The sequence below is a fragment of the Pseudonaja textilis genome, chromosome 1, assembly GCF_049901715.1.
Source record: "Pseudonaja textilis isolate UNSWEBS1 chromosome 1, rPseTex1.2, whole genome shotgun sequence".
Taxonomy (NCBI): Eukaryota; Metazoa; Chordata; class Lepidosauria; order Squamata; family Elapidae; genus Pseudonaja; species Pseudonaja textilis.
In genome coordinates, this window is record NC_141990.1 from 296,977,487 (window position 1) to 297,001,229 (window position 23,743).

Below are 23,743 nucleotides of genomic sequence, written 5' to 3' on the forward strand. Positions count from 1 at the left end.
CCAGGAACAAAATGGGAGAAGGCAAAACATTTGCATGCACTACAGGCTTGGAAAAGAATGAATCCGCTTGTCTAGAGGGATTTCCTTGTGGCTCGGGAGCCACTTCCTCTGGCGACAGCTTGGCAGTGACCAAGGCCTTGCTGAGTAATGGTCTGAAGAGAGTAGGTTTGAAGACCAGTGCAGAGGATGTCTGCTCTGGGCGAGAATCCTCTTCCTCTGAAAGATTTTGGTCAAAAATCTCACCCTCTTCACACTCTGAATGAGAGGAATAACTGTGTTCAGGTGGTGAAGGCCTTCTTTCCTCATCAACCTCCTCCCATTCTGGTAGAGAAGAATGGACCCTGAGGTCCTGAGGCCTGTGTAAATCAGGATGATGAGGCAACAAACTTATAGATTGAGAAGGGAGAAGGGCCTGAACCCTTTCCAGAGGTTGAAGAATTTGCTTGAAGCCTTCAGCCAATCCCTGTCTAATGGCTGATGAAACTACATCTTGGATATCCCTTGTTCTATGCTCAAAGGTAGAGGCAGAAGGCAGAAGGCCCGCTGCTGTGGGAGTGAAGGTGGCTTCAGGCCTAGATTGAGGAGAGGTTCGAGGCCTGGAGGGAGGGGGAGGAGCATAGGGCACAGAAGCCTGTTGGAAATAAGGCCCAGATCTGCTTAAATCCTGAGGATCTGACTGTACAGCAAGAGCCTCAGGAGACCAGGATGGAGGATGGAAAGGCTCATAGATAACTTCTCCCCTGGGAGGGCTTGGTTGGAGCCCACGAGTATCACCTGAAACATGCTGTAGTTGCACTCCCTTCTGTTGAATAGTTCTGTTGAACTGCCTCTCTAGAGCTACATGTCTGCGCTTCTCTGCCTTCAATTCAGCCTAAGTTGCCTTCTTAGGGGCTAGAGCCTTAGCTTTGATTTTAGCAGCCACCTCCCTCTAGACTGATTGGGTGCATTGCCTATGTCTTTTTCTCCTATTGGACTAAGAGACTGTTCCACTGGGGCGGGGAGCTCTGCTAGAGCCTTATCTTGCTCCATTTGTAAAATAAAGGCTCTTGCGTTGGAAAGAAGCTGTTTAGAAATTTTTCTATTAAGCCCCTTAGGGTATAAATGGCCCCCAGGCTTACAAAATGGCCGCTCACCTCATGGTGGAAGGCTTGAATCCAAGATGGCCACTGACTACAGGAAAACAGGCTCCAAGATTGAAGAATCGCTCCTTAGGCTATACAGAGCCCTGAGCGAAGTCAGCAAGGGAAAAACACAGCAACCAGCAACACGATCAGCTGGCTTGAGCTCTTATCAGTTTGCCGATCGTGTTTACGATCCCTCCAAACTGCAGGCATGGGGGAGGTCTGCAGACGCTGCCCAGCTTGACTGCACAGAGCTCTGTAAAGCTGCTCCCAACATTGCAGGAGAGAGAGGGGGGGGAGCCCTGCTCTCCTGGAAGAGCAGCTGCCCAGATCTCTGGGAGCTGCTTGAAGAGAGGAAAAAAGTACTGAAGATCGCTGGTGATTTCTATCTAACAGAACGCTTTCAGAGACACAGCTACTGACTGAAAGGAGCTGAGTCAAAAACTGGGGTCTCTCCCGGGGGCTGGCTTTTATATCTTAATACAGACTCAGCTATGACATCATAGGAAGGAGTCAACCCATCCTGGGCTCTCGATGCAGCATGGAGGAGAAAGAAATAAAAAGAAATAACTCGGGACTATTTGGATTACTTAATCATTTCTGGATTTTTGGTTATTGTATTTGAATGACTAATATCAATCGGATGGTTGTTTAAAACTGTTTAAAATGGCTCCACTTTTAGAAGAATTGAAAATAGAACTTAAAAAGTACAAAGAAGATGCACAAGAAGGGAGAGGTTCTTTTGGCTTCGTATTTCAGTTTTTAGAAATGGAGATTTGGAATTATGAGAAACAACAAGAAATGCCTGCAGAACAAGAAGATTGTGACAAAGAAGAAGCCATTTTTAATAAACAAGTAATCTTAGGTGGGGGGAAAAAGGAAAGGGGGGAAAGAGAATGAAAAGTTTAAGATTGGTAAAAACAACCCCCCCCCCAAAAAAAATAGAGTGAAAAATAAGTATAAAATCAGAAAGCAACAGAAGAGGGAAATGCAGAAGAGAGAATCAGAACTAGAGAGACAAGGGGGCAAAAAGGGGAGGGAGAAGATGAGAGGGAAGAAAGAAAGGAAAAGAACTTATAAAGGACAGAAACAAAATATAGAGAAACAGGGCCTATGAAACAATGTATGATTAAAATGTTTGATAAAATAGCTATCGTAATTCAGTGGAATGCTTGTCAATAAATAAATGTAACAAAATAAATATTTAATGATTTACAAAACATGTGAAGAGAAATAAGGGAAAAAATAATTCTGGAGATTATATGTGTCTTTAAGGAAGTATGATATTTAATTGAAAAGAAGTGTTGAAGATGTTAAGATTTTAATGATTATTAATGATAGAAATGAATTGGAATGGAATGAGGGTTTATAATTACATATATTTATAATCTTTTTTTAAAAAAAAAGAATATAGTGTGTATTAAAAGAATGTACCAAGCAGAATTCGATTGGAAGTTATGTATTATGTATTATATTGAAGATCATAACCTTAAGGTATATACTGAAGTTTAAATAAGAGTTGAATGGATGTAATTAAAAGATATAAAGGTGTCATACTCCAATTAGTAACTACAGAGAAAATTTGTTTAATGAGAAAAGATAATATGAAATTGAAACAGAACAGACAAAAGTATAAATATAATGATTTGAATTGAGATGAGATAATCAAAATAAAATTGAGAAAATTAAAAGAGGGGAAAAACTGTACAGAAAATGTAAAATAGTATAAGATATGGAATAGAATACAAAAAGGAGCATGAAATTGAGTTTTGTGTCTGTATAAAGAAGTTCAACACAGGACCATGCTATTTTCAAAAAAGATGTTTTACTTGTATTTTGTATGTGTGAAAACCCAAATAAAACTTTATTAATTAAAAAAAAAGAATTCATCAACTCTTCCATCAAATTATGGAATCTGATCAGACTTGTATATTACAAGAGGAAAGGAACAGCACTAACAATGTTATCCCTTACATCATTTGTCCAAATTCCCTCTTTGATAGAACTTTAACAAGTACATGTGATCCATTGGATCTAAAAAGAGAAACAGAATGACCAAGGGCAAAAAAGCAATGGGAATAGGAGCAGTTTCTGACTTCCTGTTGCTTGGCTGTAACTGACTGTCCTCCAGCAGTTAATGGTGGGACCAGTTTTCCCGGCCTCTAGAGGATTAGGGCAGGACTGCACTACCTAGCCTGTAGTTAAAGGAGGGGCTGATCTACCCAACTTCCGAAGGGCTGGGGCAGGACCAGTCTATTGAACCTCTGGGCAATAGTGTGGCAGCACTGAAACAATCCCAAATTTGCCAACTTTCAAACCCACAGAAGTCATGGGTCCCACATTTTGGACATATTCTGTAGTATAGTCCATTTGAGGTACCTTGTTTCAAAAATTGCAGTTACAAGAGTTTTAGCAGTATATAGTACAATTTTTGCACATAATGACTTTATTGACAAAGAGGATGAGGATGGTGTGCACAGGGCAAACATGCATTGATTCTTTTTTCCTGGAGGGTTTGGTCACAACTCACTTTAATTACCTCCAATTTCCCAGCATATTTAGTCACACTACACTCCCATTTTTCAATCTGCCTTTGGCACTCTATATACATCAAAGTTTCAATCCACAATAATTTTTGCCAATCTATTAAGAACATTTTGATATGAAGGAATTTGGTTTCATTGCTACAATTTGGCCTAGATGACTAATGCTGTAGTAGCTTCCAACTGCTCTGCAACTAGGTCACTAATCAACTTGAAGTGAATCACATTGATCCATTACTGTTCTTTTCTTTAAAGAGAAAAAAATGAGGACACAATCAGGACAACTGATCTTGAGCTTAATAGTCAAAAAGAGACATTAACATTATTATCTGTGTAACTCAGTCACTTCCAGGATGAGAAAGTCATTATAAACTTAATAACATTATACATGAAGATAGCTTATTATTATTAAGTAATGATATAAAATTAGTATCATATTATTATATCAGTACATCATACAATATGTCATATAACATAGGTGGGTATGTGCATAATTTTGAATTTATTTATTTAGTCATGTTTATGTAGTGTATATTGGAGGTGGTCACCCTTTGAGAGTTGTATGCAATGAAATTTCTTTTTAATATATGCTGATGAGTGTACATTCAAAGTTTGTGTGTGTGTGTGTGTGTGTGTGTGTGTGTGTGTGTGTGTGTATAATGGGGCAGAGAAAGCACTGCATTTGGGGAGGTGTTCAGCGTCAAAATCTTTCTCTGATCAGAAGATACCCAACCACAATAATTTGGGAGTCACTGTTCACCCTTGATTTTGAACACAATATTCAGAATCCAAGATCTACATTATTATATCAACTGTAACATCTCTTAACAGACATTCAATACTCAGGTTTTAATTTTAAGAATTCTCTTTTCAGATATCTTAAGAGACAGATGACTACTTAGAAAATCACACCATTTCTTTCAAATTAAACCACTGTCAGAAGAATGAGGAAGTAAAGCAGTCAAACACTGGATATTCTCCAATAAGGGAGAAATTATTTACTCATATTTGGGGATTTCTTTTAAAAAATTATGAAGCTTTTAAAATGAGAGGAAGTAAATATGCAATATTGGTGCCTGGAGATTATTGGACTATGATTGTTATCATTCCCAGGTATCATAGCTCATGTTCACCACCAAATTGGGAAAGGTTGGCTTGTACTGTTCTATGCTTATTTCACTGTTTCACAAATCTATGCTTACATTTGTAAGGTTGGCCCCACCAACCCTGGCCCCATTTTTGCTACAAGAAAGAGCTGATTAGTTATATATCTAATAAAAACTACTGATATCTGCCAAGAATTGGTGGGTGTTGGGCAGCATATGAATTTATTATGGTTCATCGTATAGTAAGTGAGAAGTTTAGATTAATTTGGCATTTCTTTCCACCTATCCAGTCTTTCCCAAGCAGATGTTATTCTTTTGATGATACTAAAGATATTGACACAGGATCTACGCTGTTGCAAGTATAGCTGCTTTTTGCAATTGACTGATGATGATTTTGTCCCTGCTAGTGGTGTTTTGAGATTGCATCCAAGGTGCCTATCACTATTGCTACTATCTTTGCTTTCTTTTGCCAGTAGTCATTCTACTTCTATTTGCAGGCCTTTTATTTTGCATTTTTCTCCAGTACTATTTTGCTGTCTCCAGGTATAGCCACATCTACTCTCCAGACTTTTTCAACTTTTTTTTATTGACAATTGGGAAGTCTGTAGAGTTATGTAGCAAGTGTTTATCTGTTTGAATTCTCAAGTCCCATGTTAGCTTCTTCATTTTCTATTGCTTTGTCTATTTTGTGTTCCCATCAGTTTGTGCTTGAAGGCAGGTGGTATTTCTTGTAGATATTCCAATGCACCATTGTTGCTATTTTAACATGCCATTGTTTGTAGTCAGCCTGTGCAATCTTCTTGCAGTAGCTAATTAGGTTGTTCTCTATTTCTTCAGCTTCTTTGGGGAAGAAGTATTTGCTATCTTTTGCTGTCTTCTTAATTCTGGCTTTGTATGCATTTATTCTTAAGATTGGTCTTTTGAAGCCAAAATTAGTTTCACTATCTCTTTCTTCAACTTGCCTGCCCTTAACCATTGTCAGGTCTTGTTATCTGCTTTGCCTGCTTTTTTATGTACTGACCATGTAATGCTTTGCCTTGATGGGTCTCTCTCTTTTTCTTCATTTAGTCTTTTTTGTAGGCCAATTTGGTTTCTCCAGTGCTCAATAAGCCTTCAATAGTATACTAATTTTAGTACATCTTCTTCACTATCTCTTTCCCAATGTCCTTTTTACTCCTTCATCTGTCTGGTGTATTTGCAACATTCCCCACCCACTTATGATCCTTGATAAGTAGTCTGTCAACATTGCTGCATGAAGGGCATGATTCATTATGATTTTTCTGATCTTCCTATCACCATCATCATTAATATGCTCATTAATATATTTAGATAAAACCTCATAACTATCATGTAAGGTATTCGCATTGTATGACCTGGAATGCACTTATTCTACTAACTGATAAATGATTTGTTTGTAGTTTAGCACAATATATAACCCAGCCATGTGCTGTAACTTAGCAGTATACTGAAGAGCAGGCTTATCCCTATAGAATAAGAGTGTGATGTGACAATTCAACTGTGCATGTGCAAGCCTGATTTGTGCACACAGTGTTAAGTCAATGTGGGCTCTCTCTGAGTTGCTGCACCCTGCACACAAGAGCTCCATCCTGCATCTAAATTGTGACCTCTTTTCCCAAAAGATCAAATATTATGAGTCTCTATGTACTGAGCTATACATTGGATCAAGATGATAATGAAATGTTTTCAAACAAGAGGATTTAAATAGAAAAATACCTGTTCCCTATTCCAGTTATGTCTCTCCTGAAATATCTGCTATATTTTAAAAAACATTTCCTCAGCCTGATGTACAAAATATGTTTAAACTATATTGTAAATCAAAAATGGAATTTAAGTGTATGCTTCTGTTAACAGAATCATTTTGTACTTATTGGATGTAAAAGGAGTCTCACCCTGTACTTTCTTAAAATCTGCTGTTTTGAATCCTAATCCTTTTGAAAAACTGGGAGGGGAGGGAGGGCTCCACAGCAGAGGAGAGATCATTCTAAGTATAAAAAGTTGGATACCAACCAATACATCCAAACAAATCCTCATCTTACAAACACAATTGGGACTGGAACTTCAACTGGTAAACAATGTAATCATTAAATGAGTAGCACCCAATTTTATGACCTTTGGGTGATAGTTATTAACTAAATCACACAATACTTAAGAAAATCTGGCTTTCCCATTGACTTTGCTTGTTGTAAGCTCCCTGGGAAGGTTGCAGATAGAATACAGCTCATTAGTTTGGAACCCACATTACATATCCGATATTAACACAGTTGAGAAAGTCCAGAAATATTTCATAAGAAGAGTTCTCCACCCCTCTATTTGTTGCAGAATACCTTATGCCGCCAGACTTGAAATTCTAGACCTAGAAAACCTAGGACTATGCCGTCTTCGGTCCGATCTAAGTATAGTATATAAAATCATACATTGCAATGTCCTACCTGTCAATGAATACTTCAGCTTCAACCATAACAATACAAGAGCAAACAATAGATTAACCCTGTTAATCGCACCAAACTTGATTGCAGGAAATACGACTTCAGCAACATAGTGGTCAATCTGTGGAATATTCTACCTGACTCTGTGGTTTCTTCTCCAAACCCCAAAAACTTTAACCTTAGACTTTCTACTATTGACCTCACCCCTTTCCTCAGAGGTCTGTAAGGGGCGTGCATAAGCGCACCAACGTGCCTACTATCCCTGTCCTATTGTTTCTTTTATTTTTCTTATATGTATCCATGTATTCATAACTATGTTGTAACTTATACCTATTATCTTGTAAGCAATTGACAAACCAAATAAAATAAAAAATCATGTCACCCAGGATGCTGTAACTGTCATAAATGTATGCCAATTGCCAAGGACCTAAATAGTGATCACATGACCATGAGGCAGCTGTAACAGTTGTAAGTGACATGATCCTTGGTAAGTCCCTTTTTTTCAGCAGTTTTAACTTTGAATGGTCTTAAGTCAAGGACTATCTGTACCACATATCTACGTACTCAAATTTTAGTGTTCTACTTTGCTTATTTAAAGAAGAAAATCATACTCTGTTTGGGACATCAACTTTCTAAGACTTTATCTTAAAGGCCTACAAGTCTCTGTATATGCATGTTGGAAAATAGGGATAGGACTTCAAAATGTATTCTTTTGTCAACTACTCTGAGACGATCTTAAAAGAACTGCTACTCACTGCTGTGCAAGCAAACTTCTCAATGTCAATCAAAGCAATCCTGGTAAGAGGAAACATTTGCATATGTATAAATGTATTTTTCCACAAAGTACTTAAGTATTGAATACAGATGCTAAAACGGCCACTTCAGAGCACATACATACTGTGTCCATAACAATTTATTTTGAAATCCTAAAAATGCCTTTGAAGAGAAATTGTATAAAAAAATCCACCCAATACTGTTATGTAGAAAAGTCATGTAGAATATAGCAAATTATATATTCATTTTAATGTCTGACACTTGATGTGCAGAAAGCAGAGTGTCCCAACACTCCTGGAAAAAAGTGGTAAAATATGTTGGCTTACGTCCAGATAATTCATTCCCATACAAGTGGCCAAGAAATAGAAGGATCTATGCTCACACACATGAGCAGATTATAACAAAGCTTAGGGAATCTATTGTCTGCTGTGCAAATTATTCTAATAGTGTGCTGTGATGGAAACAGAGAGCTGATTCACTGAACCCTTTTTAGCAATGAGAGGCAGACATATTTAAGCCATATCACTTAACACTTCACAGACTTCTTAGAGGTAGTATAAAAAGATACAATAAAAGAAATATAAATATTGTTCCCATGCAATAGGGTATGTGAAAAAGCTTTGCACCTGAGTCCTAGTCCTCATACGCAGAGAATATTTATTTTCCTTTAAGTTGATGAAAAGAATTCTAAAAGGATAAGCAGTTATGAATTTGGATTTGCCACTGATCCCAAACTTCTGACTGTGTTCATGCATGTTTTTATGCTGTTAATCCTTGGTCTATATTGGATTGGTTAAGCCATTCTATTGAACTGGTTTAAACAACTTGGATTTCAAAATTTTACTAATATAGTAAACTAAAGAGTAATTTTTAAAAAATAACAAAATAGATTTCCCAAATCTGTATTCTGCCTATCCTAAGGATTCATAGTGTGAATATGAATATTTCAAAAACACTATACAGTATTTGAAAAAAAAAATGCAGGAGAATTTGAATCTATTCAGAAGACTTTTCTTACTTTGAAGATATGTGATATTATTTAGTCCACGGAGCCTTTGTCAGAGTAGGACAAGGATCATGTTACTGAAGCATCAGAATCAGCATGCACAATCCTATGAACCTATTTACTTCTTTATTGCTAATATGTTTATTTGAATAGTCTGCTTTTAAAAGCCATAATAAAATACTTCTGAACAATAGAGAGGGCTGAAGATGATGTAGCAGAAAAGTAAAACATAAAATAAAACTAAGCCTAGCCCCACTCCTTGGCAGAAAAGAATAGCTGCAGGGAGTTTTGCTGTTCTCTCTCTGCCAGATACAACATTTTGATGCAGCTGTTGAAAACCCTGGGACTGATACTTAGTTTGTAGATTAAGGCATGTATATTAATCACTGTCTTTTGTGAACTACCTTGAACATCCGAATAAAAGAAGTGATATAAATGAAATCACAGCATGCAATGTCTACACATATCCATGTCTCCTACTAAATACAGATACTGAATAAAAAGTACAAAAATAATCATAGCCAAAGAGATGAATGTACAAATCCCATTAGATATACAGTGCCTAGGTTGGTTGGAACATAGTTATAACATGTAAGAAATGTATTAGATAACATTCTTCCTAAAACTAAACAAGTTTGGGATTTGTTTGTGTTTGGTTGAGAGTCTGTCTGGAAATTTGATGCACGTTATCATTGTAGAACCAGTTTGAACCAACGCCCCCACCCCACCTTATTTTCAGTTAATGCTAATCTTCAAGGCCATAACTTAGTGATTGAGAATTTGAGTTTAGTTCTCATATAGAACTCTGGAGAATTACTTCAGCACTGAACTAGATGGACCTAAGGGCTATCTCAGACAAGTCATTTTACTAAATGTCAACCCTGCATAATTCATTTATTCATGAATAAGCAAACGTCTATGTTCTAAATATGTGCCAAATATTACTTTTTTATTCATCCAGATATTAAGAGTGATGTTTATGGATGTATGTTCTGCCTTAGGTAGATTTTTATCTTTCACCAGAACATACTTTCTATCTGTTACCTCAACAAAATCAGATAGAAAACTACCATGAGTGACCTTGGGGGAAAAGCTCTGTGCAGCCAGCATTTGCCTTGTGAAGGGCCAGTTTAGGCATGCTTGATGAGCAATGGGAGCAAAAGACCGTGAAGGTCAGCTAGTGTGACAGGGGGCAAAAAGGGCTTGGATGTGGAGAGGCAGGCGGATGGAGGGCGTTGCAGAACCCCTGCAGTCTGATGGGCCCTCAAGCAACTGAAGTTTGATCACATGACTGAGTTGGCACTGTAACAACCATAACTTTGGGGGCCAGACAGAAGTCCCTTTGCAACTCACTAATATCACTTTCAGCAGTTGTTGAGTCAATGGTCATAAGTCAAGGGTTACCTGTCACCCTTTCAATGATAACACTGAATATAGATACATCAAATATGGCAGCCCAATCCAAACAGTAACTGGGTTCATATATCATACTAGGTCAAAACCAAACAAAGCAGAACAAGCTATATGAACCTGGAACATGCATTCTCCTTAGTGTGTTGGTAATATGTTGACTAGCCTTCCATAAACTGGTTTCCTCCAGAAAGCTAATTTAGGACAATTTCTTTCTGAATACTATCCCTTCCAGAAAACACAACATTCTAAGGAAATTACACTGATGGTATACCTTCCTTTCTTTCCTAATGCCAACATTTTTTGTCTTTGCATCTCAAGAAACAATAGAATTGAAAAAGAGCTATAGCTCCAAGCAGTTTCTCAACTCCAGAACCATCCAGTTTAACAGAGGGTGTGGTTGTGTGATAGCCTACAGGGGTAGCTTAGGCAAGTTACCACAGGTGTTTTAGTAACATCAGTGTTTTCAGAGAATCTAGCAAAGAATTGCTAATATTTTCACAAAGCAATTAAGAGTAGATTTATGTAGCAGATGGATTCATCACCAAGCTAGTTTTCAATTGAAAGAAAGCATATTCTGGTCACTGAGAAATTACACAACTTATATTCCACAAATATCATTGAATAAAGGAAGTCCAAAAAAGAAGTTAGATATGAATGAGGTAGGAGAAATTTTCAAAAGTATTTTCTTGGGGCCTTATGTAACTAAACATCTTCAAGAGTCAACACTCCAGTCTTGCTGAATTAGTTGGGTAAATTCAAATAACTTTAATTTGGTAAATTTAGTCAAAGTGGTTTTCTTAGTAACAATATGGAATTGGTTTATTCCAGCATTAAAAAAAAATTATTCTTAGTCTAGCCTGCAGCCTCGAGATATTTTTATGAAATCCAGAACTAAAGTTTAAATCCTGCTTTTTGAGATCACCCAAGGTCAGTCAATTATTCCACTATGAGAGAATATGTAAATCTAGCCTTCAGGTGCATTCAAATTGCCCTTTATTGTTATAAACATCCATGAGTTAATGGTAGATGTGTTAACGCATGCAGGATCTGGAAGTGGAAGAACAGATGCCAGAAACCTTACCTAGCGCTAAATAACAGCATTGTTCTTTCAAGTTTAACTTTTGTTAAGGTACTTCCCGTATGTTTACATAAATGTTTGCTCTAACTGAAGGGATCATGCAAATCTTATGCATAAAAGCTAAAAAATTCCCTCTGTCTTTCCACTATATAAAGCACTGGTATTTTTTTTGTCTTATCCACTGCATTTGTCTGCTCCAGTCAAAATTCTGTTGCATAAATTATTAACCTTTTCCTACTCACAAATTAAGTACACCCTGAAATCATATACTATTTCACTCAAGAAATCCATTCTTTATCTAAGCTAAATATAGCATCACAAAATCATACAGCTAGAACAGACTTGGGAGGTCTTGAAGTCTAACCTTCTGCCCAAGTAGGAGTCATTATACCACCTCAAATTGTTGTCCAATCTTTTCTTGAAAACTTCTAATGAGGTAGCACCCACAACTCTGAGGCAAACTGTTACACTGATTAATCATTCTTACTGTCAGGATATTCTTCCTTATTTCCAGGTTGGATCTCCCTCCAATAAGCTTCTACCCATTGCTCCCTTATGACAGCACCTCAAGTATTGGAAGACTGCTATCACGTCTTCCTTAAGTCTTCTTTTTATTAGGCTAAAGCATATTTAGTTCCTTTAGCTATTCATCGTAAGATTTAGCCTCCAGACCCATTATCATCTTTGTTGCTTTTCTCTTCACTCTTTCTAGGGCCTCAGCATCTTTTCAAAATTATGGTGACCAGAACTGTATCCAGTATTGCAAATGTGGCCTCATAAATGCAATAATAGAATGGTACCATCATTTCCCGTGATCTTGATGCTCTCCTTCTGGCTTTTTAGCAGCTGTAAAATATTGCTGAGTCATACATTATTTACAGGAGGAATGATGGCTCAGCGGTTAGAGATGCTAAGTTTGTTAGCTGGAAAACTAACAGCCTGGGTTTGAGACCCAAATGCTGCATGATAGAATGAGCAGCTCCTTTCCCACTTAATTCGAAAACATGCAAATGAAAGTAGATAAACAGGTATCACTTCAGTGGGAAGTTAACAATGTTCCATGCCCCTTGGCATATGGTCATGCTGGCCACATGACCATAGAAATGTCTTCAATGGCTCCTCAGCTAAGAAACGGAGATGAGAACCACCTCCTAGAGTCAGACATGACTGGACAAGGGAAACCTTTTACTTACTTACGATAAGCAATGGTCCACCAGGACAACTTGATCCCTCTCACAGACACTACTGTTGGGCTTGGTACTGCCTATTTGGTATTTGTGCATTTGGTCTTTTCTGCCTAAATGAAGGCCTTACTTTTCTCATCACTGAGCTGCATCTTGTTACATAGGACCCAAAGCTCAAGTCTCTCAAGAACCTTCTGAAACTTGGGTTTATCTTGTTTGTAATTCCCCACACTTGGTGTCATCCACAAACCTGATAAGCACCTCTTCAATCTCCTCATCTAAGTCATTTATGAAGATACTGAAGAGCACTGGCCCCCAAGACAGATGTACACTACTGCATGTTTTCCTCCATGTAGATGAATTGCAGGACTACATGCTGAATACAGTTAGTCAGTCAACTTCAAATAAATCTAGTGGTGGTATTTTCTATCTTATATTATTCTAACTTACCAAGAAGTAGGGTGTGGTCTACTATGTCAAATGTCTTACTGAAGTCTAAGTAAATTATGTGCACAGCATTTTTCTGGTCCACTAATTTAGTACTTTTCACATAAAGCAATATGATTTGTTTAGCATAATCTCTTTTTAACAACCCTTTGCTACTCTTAGTAATCACCTTGTTCATTTCTAAGCACTCACAAATCCACTGCCTGATTCTCTTTTCCAAGATTTTCCCAGGTATTGATGTCAAACTGATTGTCTATAGTTTCCTGCACCTTGGTTTCCCCCACTTTTGAAGAATAGAACCACATTTCCAGTCCTCTGAAGTTCCCCCATACTTCAGTAGTTCTGAAAAATTTCATTTAGTGATTCCAAGATCACATCTGCCAGCATGCCTATACATGCTTCACTATGGAATCTTTAATATTTTCTGAGCTTGGTTGTTGCTTACAGATGTTACATTACCCAACTAGGTAATAATCACCTATATCGCTGATGATGTTACCTAATTGGGTATTGAAATTCTTGCAAATAACCAAGCTCAGAGAGCACTAAGGACACCACAGTTCAGTCCTGAGCTACATATATTTCCTTTTATTGGATGCATGCTTTACCTTTGAAACTCTCCACAATTTCTACTTTAAAAATATTGAAGCAGAGACAAATTTCTGTCATTTGACCATTCCCACTAATAACTCTTTCAGAAATATCCAGTAATCCCAGTACATCAAGTGATCCCAGTTACGTCTTCTTTGCTTGCCTCAATCTTGTCAAGCACAATTTGTTATAATCCATTATCTGCTTGTATCACATGCCCAAATAATATGAATGCTTGCCCAGAGACTTATTTATTTAGTTATTCTCACGCTTTGCGTTATCTTAATTCAAGAAAGATCTCTGAAGGAAGAAAAACTGGTTCTACATATTTTACTTTAGTCCAATATTCCCATTAAATTCCTTCTTAATTCTGTATGAAAGCTGCCATTAAGATCAACATGATTGATTATTGGCCTTATCTTGACCATTTCTTCCCATCATCTGGGGATGAACTATTCCATCTTTCATGTAAGTTCTTATTTACTATTCATTTTGGTTACATCATCTATCATATATCTGACATAATCTTAAAAATGCTGAAATGTGCTATCAGAGCTTCAGGGTATAGAATACTTTAGGGACAAACTTCATTTTCCTCCCCAATTAGCAGATTAAAATCCATTGACTTTACAGTTAAAGGTATAGAATGCAAATATATTTAATAATGCTAGAGCAAGCAATCTTTCCTGTTGTCATAGCTGCAGACTAAAGACAGTTACTATCACCCTGGTTGAACCACACAGTTCAAGTCATTGGGAGTACTTTAAACAAGCCTGCTGTAAACCAGCATGGGAAAACATATGGGAAGTTTTTAATTCTAAATTTGCCATACAGATAGACCTTGGGTTACAATGGTAACTGGGACTAGGATTGCCATTAGTAAGAAATGCAGTCATAAAATATGATATCATATGATTATGTCGCTTAGCAACAGCAACCCCAGCAGTCCTGGTTGCCTTTATAACCCCAAAATGTGCAGGTTTTTAAAAAGGAAGCAGGTTATTAAAAAAGAATCCCAGTTAAGAAAGCTCAGGAGGCTAGTATGGTGCCGTAAGGAATGGGGTAGGCTAGAAGCAGCACTGGCATGGCCGATATAGGCCACAGATGAGTCAAAGGAGACTGGGGGGGAGGCTTATCATGGGTAGGGGATGCTGCAGGTACAATTCAGTTTACTGACATCATACTGTTGGATCACCAGGAAAAGTCTGCAAATATTTAATAGGAGGATGAACCAGGTATCAAGGTTTGCACAAGAGAATTCTGTGCTACCTTTCAATATATTATTCCTGTAACTTTTTTTTTAATTTGGTATTTTCCATTTAAGTTGTTTTTTTATTCGTAATGTCTGATTCAATTGTCTTTACAAGTTATTAGGAGATGCTTTTCACTTTTTAAGTGTTGGTTGAATGCAAATCTAATGTAATTCTCTGTTAGAAATGAATAAAATTTTAAAATGTGAATGTAATTCTGAATTATACAGCAAAAATTCAAATTGTAATAAATTAGTTGAGCATAGGACACTGCAGAAAAAAATACTTTCTTACAATGGAAAAATGATGCCACCCCACCTTTGCAATCTTTGACTGATAATTTCATCCTCTGCTTATCAGCTAGCTTTGTATTGATGTAATGGAAAGACTGATCAATATTAGTATGTGGTCAAAGTTTAATGCTATTTTAAAAAACTGAGCTGCTTATATACTTTTTATACTTTATTCTTTTATCCTTTCTTTCCTAGTCTTTATACAAAAACGTAAGATATACTGAGACTCACCTCAGAACACTAAACCATGATACAGCATTGCCTGTAAATATAATTAGTGGGATTTCATTTCCAAAGAAATGGAGCAAAAGGATTTTTATTTAGTGAATCTAATACTAAGCCATATACGATGATCAATCTTTGATGTAATCCTTAAATCCATTGAAAAACTCTAACCAAGATCTAAAAATCTGAATTCATCTAGTTGCCCCAAGAAATCAATCTCTACAAAGTCCAGAAAGCAAACATAAAATTTTTAAAATGTAGGGGATACACTATTTCTGTAGAAGCCTCACTCCATGAAAACCCAGTGGTTTGGACATTAAGATTTATTTGAACAAATTTCAAAAGGCGGTGGGTGAAATTTTTAAAAAATTGAATTCTGGCTGGTTATTCAATATGCCCAACACAAGTCACATGTCACATGCCCTCATACCAACTGCTGCCTATTGTTGTTAGCTCAAAGGCCTCCAACAAGATGAATTGAAAATACAGAGAAGTATATAAAATACAGAGAATGCTTTGGAAATCAGTTCAGTCTCTAAAAATAGAAACCCTAAAAATATTTAAATACATTCATTATTGAACCACCTGATAATTAGTGTCAACCTTAAAACTCAGAAGATAAATTCATATTACACAAAAATGCCAACTATTTTTAACACTAACATTTAGAGCTACTCATCCTACTAAATATTGAATTCCAAAGCCAATAATGTTTTTACCCACCATGACAGCTGATGGCTTTAAAACATTACCCTCAGTATTAGGATCATCCATTTTACCAGCCATCACCATAGCCAAAAATATAGGTAGAAAGATAAAAGAAGTTTCTTTCTAGAAAGAAAAGAAAACCTGTGTTTCTTTAGACCACAAACTATTTATTTATTAATCTACTAACTGAAAGGTTGAATACAAAAATGTCTTCACATAAAGATGTAGTTAAAAGCATTTGGCAGTGATGTGAATAAGCATCACTGGGTGGAACAATACTGTCTCACAGTCAACCAAGGGAAAAATTACTTTTGATTAAAATCCAGAATGCCATCACCTGAGCACCAGCTACTCTGTAGCCATCTCCACCAAGTGGAGCTACTTTCCATGGCATCTTCTGTTCCAAAGTACATCTATGCAAGGTAATAAATTAAAATTGGCAAGATCTCAGGATAAGGTAACTTGTTTTTGCAGATGATATCTTAACAATACAACATCAGAGTGTAGGTTGTCTAAATGTTTATAATAAAAACAAGACCATATTAGAAAGAGGAAGAAGTCTTAAATGAAAGATCAATATTATTTCACAAATATACATCCACTGTAATTTCAATTAAATGTGCTAGTAAAAACACAGGTTAGATTAAGTCCTGTACTTGTGTTAATAAAACAGAACTATATATTACCAGAAGTAGGTGGCTAGGGGATAGATTTTCATATAAGCATGCATAAAACAGGTGAAGCAAGATCCATTCTTTTACCATAAAAAATGCAGGGCTTTTTTTTAAATAGGCAAAAAAGTAGGAAGAAAACTTTTACCTGCAAGGCAAAGATGTACAAGCTTTGAATAAAGTCAAACTTCCACTGATTTTAAAGTCAAACTTCCACTCACTCTTTATACAGAAACAAAATGCATGAATTAGAAACCAGGACCTACCATTGAGACCATTTGGGATGCTCCGGTGGTGAAGAGGAGCAGAAAGGTCATCCATAGATCTCCTGATGACTCCAGCTTTGTTTTCAACAACTTTGTGATGGTGAAGGAGATGATGGTGGTGATCTGGACTTCCTGCACTGCCAGCACTGGATGTACTACTCCCATCTCCAACATCCCTGGTTCCAGAACCCCCATTGAGGTTGGTGAGACTAGCTTGGCTATCTATGGAGCTTCGGGAGCCTGCTCCATTCCTTTCTTCATCCAGCATTAGCACAATTTCCTTCAGCTCAACGTTTTCTCTCAGAAGGGATTCTTGCTTGGCTTCCAATTCTTTCAGCTTCTGCTGGTACATTCCAACTTCCTTCCACATTACACCTGCAGTGTGTCTCCCAAACCTCTGCCATTCTCTTGACAGCTTTTTCCCCTTTTGCCTGTCATCATCCAAGAAACAGCAGAGCTCCCTCAGTTCCTGGTTATCATCCTGTAGCTTCTGATTAACTTCTTTCAAACCCCTGATCTCGTGCAGGTGAACTTGGAGTCTTCTGTTCACATCTTTCATCAAGTTGCTGTGCTCCACCATCAAGTTCATTTTTTCATTCTCCACTTTCTTCAACCTTTTCACCAATTCTTCCTTGTTCCATCTCAACAGATCATCTTCTGTCATTTTGCTCAGGTCTTCCTTTGACCCTTCCACAGAATTTTTTGACATATTTATATTCTATTTCTACTCCTTTGGAAGGAGAGGAGACAAAAACTGTTCTTTTCAAGGAATATATTTTAAATATTCTGCAAGTTTAATATTCACAGCAACATTGTGGAATGTAATTTTGTATTTTAAAAATCCTACAATTCTTCAGGGACCACAAGAACACAAAAAACTGTAAATCCACTCATTTCTGTAAAATGTTCTCTCTGCCTTGCAACTCCCATACCTAAATAAAATAAAAATGAAAAAGAATGAGCACCCAAAGCTTCATATATATATATATATATATATAGAGAGAGAGAGAGAGAGAGAGAGAGAGAGAGATTTAAAAGCCTTTCAAAAGTGAAGCAAGTCAACTTACCCAAGGCTAACACAGCCGCAGCAATAAGAATAAAACGTGTTAGCTTAAAAATCAACCTGCTTGGGTTCAGTATCCACGCCGCGTAGATTTCCAACAGAAAAAAAGCTATATGAGGTTGTGAAACGGTCAGGTTCCAAGCTGAAATGACCCAGCCCCTCCGTCCGCAGCAATTAGAGTTGGAAAGAATAAAATAAAATGCAAATTTTTAAAACCGATCCCTTCCTCCGCTTTTTTTAAAAAATGCTTTTAGTTCTAAGACAGCCCTCCGAATGATGTCAGTCTCTTTGTAAAACTGCATTTAAATTTTCAGAACAACCATCGGAAAGGAACTGAGAGAGCTTAGATTCTGGAACAAGGCATCGCCTATTTCAAGCCAGAGGGAGGAAAGAAGGAAGACGGGAAAGGACATTCCAGGATGAGAATCTGCAGTACACCTTGGAGAAGCAACGCGAAAAAAAATAAAAGGAAGGACCTAAAATAAAAGAGAAATCCAATAAGCACAGCTGCTTATCTCCGCGTACCGCTCCACTCGATCCTCCGGCACTGCTCAGTTTTATGGGAGGGGGGGAATTAGCGGGTTTGGCTCCTCCTCCTGACTCCTGATTGGCCAATCAGATGGTCCGGGCTCGGTTCTTCTCCATGCCCCAGCGTGGCGCGTTCAGGTTGCATTTCATTTTCCGCCTTGGGTCGGGTTACGGGGAGAAGCGATAATTTCTCCCGCAACCAATGAGCTGGAGGCATGGGCGCATTTCAAAAAAGCAGGTACAAAGGCAAAGGTAGAGCGCCGTGCCTCTCTTAAAGGGGCCGCGGTCTGTTTTCTACCTCTGCCTGGAGAGGGCTCTCCGAGGAACCATCCTGCATCCCTTCCCCTTGCCCGCGACTTTCCCTAAAAGTCTGCTCTAATCCGCTTCTTATTTAGGAAGGGAAGTTGGACGAGAGGATGCAGAGCTTGGGGGCGGAAATAAGCGAGTTGCCCTATGGAGCCAAAAGGGCCGTCGGGTCTACTTCAGTTCTTACTGCGGGGTTTTCTTTGATGTTGAGGCCTCCTCCCCCCCCACACCCAGCCCCGTTTAAATGGCATTTTCTCCTCGTCCCCTGTGTCTTTCTGCCCGGGCGATCCACGGGCACCATTTTGAGGACGACGAACGCGTGGAGAAAAATAGTTCGAGGGCTGGCGATCCTGCCTTTCACCCGGTCTTCATCACGAGCGGGAAAACTGTTTGGGAAGGTCGCGGGTGGGGTTGCCGAGAAAGCCCCATGGAGCACTTCCCTGGGAGGGAAAAAAAAAAAAGCCTTTGCGAACTGACAGGAGGCGCTTTGCAGAAGGGCTTCAAAGCCCCGGGGCCGTCTTCGGTGGCGGTAAGCGATCTGGGTTGAATAATCCCTGCCGACCCCGAGAGGGCGATGAGGAGAAACCGGGAGCCTGGTAGCTGTACGTTTAAGCCGAAGCGACTCGGGGCTTGTGGGAAAATCCCGCCTGAATTCAGAAGGTTATTTTGGGCGAAGTCGTGTGAAAGGCGAGGCTGATGTGAGGTAGAAAGAAGGGGGCTTTCCCACCCTCTTTTTTTTTTGCTTTGGACGGCAGACTAAAAAATGGAGGGGGAAGAACCTAACCATTGAGGTCCCTTTATGCTTATGTTGTGCAGAGCCCAGCGAGAAGGCCTGTTCAGTAAACCATGGTTTACAGTGAAGCCCCTTGTGTCAGCAACAGCTTTGTAAACTCGGACCACCACCACACCATTTTCAGTCGCCTCCTTTCAGAGACCGCCTTGGACAAACCCCTGCAATTTATTAGTAAGTTTTTCAGAAGTGGTTTGCCATTGTCTCCGTTCTAGGGCTAAGAGAAGGTAACTGGCCCAAGGTCCTTCTGCTGGCTTTGTGCCTAAAGCAGGACTGGAGCTCATGGTCTTCAGGTTTCTAGCCTGATGCCTTACCACTAAGCGCAGTGGTGGGATTCAATTTTTTTTACTACCAGTTCTGTGGGCGTGGCTTGGTGGGCGTGGCAGGGGAAAGGATACTGTAAAATCTCCAGTCAGAGGTGGTATTTGATGGTTCTCCAAACTACTCAACATTTTCGCTACCGGTTCTCCAGAACTGGTCAGAACCTGATGAATACCACCTCTGTCTAAGTGGCTGACGCTATAAACTTAATACTCTTTAAAATAGCAGGAGGCTGGCAACATTACTGGGCTACTGGAAGCCTTGGGGATTTGGAGAGATAGTCATTGGTACTGACACAAAGTAGATCGCAATTGCCTATTTCCCAAAGGGCTTTCCAGAAGGCAAACTGGCCCTTGTTCCCTGCCTACCCACTCATGATAGCTCTGTATTTACTCTGCATTAAAATAGCCCATTTTCAGATATAGGGCAGCCTTCCAAACAATGCATTTCTAAGAATGCCTTTGGGGCCTATTTGGATCAGCAGTTTTGCACAATAAAGGTATTGCTGGGGGTGCTGTGCTTTGCTTTGCAGCATGGCAGGTTCTTGTTCCTTTATTTTAATTAAAATATTTTTTAAAGTATGTTAAGATGATAGGGGAAAGCCTGGCATACATCAGAAGTGTTCACAAGTATGTTTGCTGTTGTGGTGTCAAATTGCCAATCCTGTTCTAATCAAGCTCCTCCAACTGATGCTGTCTAAATATTGTCCTGTTTGCATACCACTAAGCAACAGTATTTTAGCCTAGCATGTGATCTAAGCCTGTAGTAATTGATTCAGTGTGCCGCATAAATCCAGAAAATTGCTCCATTATATGAATGGATAACTGTTTTGGACTTCAGTTCCCATTATATGGTATGTCCTTGTTGACTGTTCCAGTTAAGGCTGATGGGTATTGTAGTTCAGAAATATTTAGGTTACCTGAATGGTTTGATCTTGTATATTTACACAACACAATCGAAGTTTTGTAATCACAAAATTGATGATTTCATAACTCTGAAGACAGTGTGTGTTAAGATTAATATTATTAAAGTTAAGGAATGATTCAAGAAGTTTCTTAATTCAACTTTTACCCAATGCTTTTATTCAAGTGGAAAATTAAATTCTTTACAAGTAGTTCTCAATGTATAAATATTCATTTAATAACCATTCAAAATTATAATGGCACTGAAAAAAGTTCACACTTATGACCATTGCAGCATCCCCATGTTCACATGATCACAATTGACAACTGTCATATATTTATGATGGATCCAGTATGTTGGGCTCATGTGATCACCTTTTTGTCACTTTCTGAAAAAGTCAGTGGGAAAGCCAAATTCACTTAACAACTGCAGTGTTTCACTCAACAACTGTGCCAAGAAAGGTTGAAAAATGGGGCAAAATTCATTTAACAACTGTCTTGCTTAGCAATGGAAATTTTGGGCTCAGTTGTGATTGTAAGTGCAGGAGTACTACATAGTTTATTTTTGAGTAAATATGTATAAAATTACATATAGGAAAAGGGGAGAGGCAGAGCAGGGGATAGAGTCAAGAGAGAAGTCAGCCTGGAGTCATTATGTTCCTGCAAACAGTCCAAGTCCAGCTTTAGATGACAGGCTGAGCCTATGTGAGCATTAAAAGCATCATAAATCATGAGTCTGCACATTGGAAGAGATCTAACTCCAGTCCACCTTGAATGCCTTATTCCTGCTCATTTCCCTTTACCATTAGGTCAGATTCTTACAGAGAGCTTAAGTTTGCAAAAAATCTTTATACTCATTTGAACTATTCGAATCTCTGATTTCCCCAGCACTTGATATCAGCCTCCTCTTGAATTCTTTTAATACTTATCTCGCACTAAACTAGTGTATAAAATCTGCATAAACATAAGCAATAAAATCAGCTTAACTGGAACCTAGTATAGTTCTGATTCTTGTGCCTGACATTACACTATAGTTAGCTTTTAGAATTTGTGTAAAATCTTGGATTTTATTTATTTGGAAAGTTATACAGTTCTCTTTTGAATCAGTTTTTTTTTTAATCAGAGCACTCAAAATTATAATTTTCAATTTAAATTTAGAAAATTAAAAACAGGATCTGGTATGAATGGTGCGGGTAGTAAAGCAGTAAGAAGTAATGATTTAAACAATTTAAAAGTTCAATGATGGTATTGTGATATTAGCATATTAAAAGGTTTGGAAGATTTTAATTATTACTGAGCTGTCTATGTGTGATGGTAATACCTTACATAGAGGGTTTTTCAGTCTTTAGTCTTTTTTTAAGTAAAAAAGTGGTTATACAGTATATAGACAAACATTATTTTCCATATCATATATACTGGTTTCCTTTGTTTCACTAGTTTTTTTTTAATCCTACAAGCTTTACAGATTTTTTAAGTGATACAAAATTCTAAAAATACCATGAAAAGAAACAGTGGGATAAAGTGCAAATGCTCCAAGCAATGTGCCTCAACTATTCCGTCTTCAGCTTTCTGGAAAAATCTGTTTTCTTCCTTTGAAAATACCAATCAAAAATAATCTGGACACATCTCTAAAGAATAGAAGACATGTATGTCATTTGAAAACAACAGAATTCTTGTAAGTGGGATGCATGGTTATGATAAATGTGTGCATCCTGTTTCTACAGCTAACTAACAAAGCCAATTCCTGCCCTGTCTCAAAGGAAATTGCCTTTTTCTGTGCTAATTTGTGACAGGGAAATAAGGCTGTTAATAAACAATAGATCAAGCATTCACATTTAGACAGGGGATTTTCATCAAGCTGTGAATGTAAGATTTTTAATGTGCATACCACACTAAGCTTTTTATACCTACCTAATACAGCATCAATGCAGTATAAAATTCACTATATTTAAGAAGACATTTTTCTCTGCTAATGGGAAACAATTGTACTAATACTTAATATGACAAGATTTATGGAAAGCTTGCAAGGCTGGATTTTCTCTGCAGCTGATTATTATTTTCAGGACTGTAAATTAAACTAGACTTACTCTTTTTATGTATGGTATTCCATACAAAAATTAGCACAGAAAAAAGCATTTTTCAGCATTGTATGAATACAATTTCCCTACATAGATTTTAAGATAATTTCTAACATCTTCCTTGCTAATCTACCATAGTATTTATAAAGCTGGTAGGCCTTAGTAAAAATACCTTTTCTGAGGTGTACTCGTAGTTAATTTTTGTTATTAATTATTGTAAATAATTAATTACAGAATCAAATAATTAAAGAAACAAACCCAGACAAACTAAAAATACAAACTAAGAAAAAAGAATATGTTTTTATACTTAATAGACAGGTTTATTAATAAATACACTATTATAATCAATACACAATATTACTGTAAACTATAAAATATCTCCCACAGTAAACACACACCAAGGAGAATTCAAGGGGTTTATTGAGGTTTTCCAAGCTCCTGTAACAATTTTCTCCAGAAAATACCCAGTCCAGTGACAAGGCAACTCTTCAAGTTCCCAGCTCAGTTCTGGAATAACTCCAACACAAATGCACAAAGCTGGAGCAGTCCACAAGGAAAGACAACACCAAGGTCTACTGTCCAAGGTCTGGAGAACAGGGTTCAAGGCAAAAGCAGGTCCAAGAGTCAAATTA

General features: G+C 37.8%; 1 protein-coding gene across 2 annotated transcripts in view; it reads right to left on the reverse strand.

The window, feature by feature from the left end:
- Positions 1-18,735, reverse strand: part of CCDC85C (coiled-coil domain containing 85C) — a 167,663-nt gene extending 148,928 nt beyond the window's left edge. For both annotated transcript variants that reach the window (XM_026716994.2, XM_026716995.2), the window contains exons 1-2: positions 18,191-18,735; positions 17,124-18,055 (exon numbers count right to left, since the gene is read on the reverse strand). In XM_026716994.2, the coding sequence (XP_026572779.1) occupies positions 17,124-17,832 (709 nt within the window). In that variant the 5' untranslated portion in view covers positions 17,833-18,055; positions 18,191-18,735. The remainder of the gene's footprint in view (positions 1-17,123; positions 18,056-18,190) is intronic.
- Positions 18,736-23,743: the final 5,008 nt, after the last annotated feature.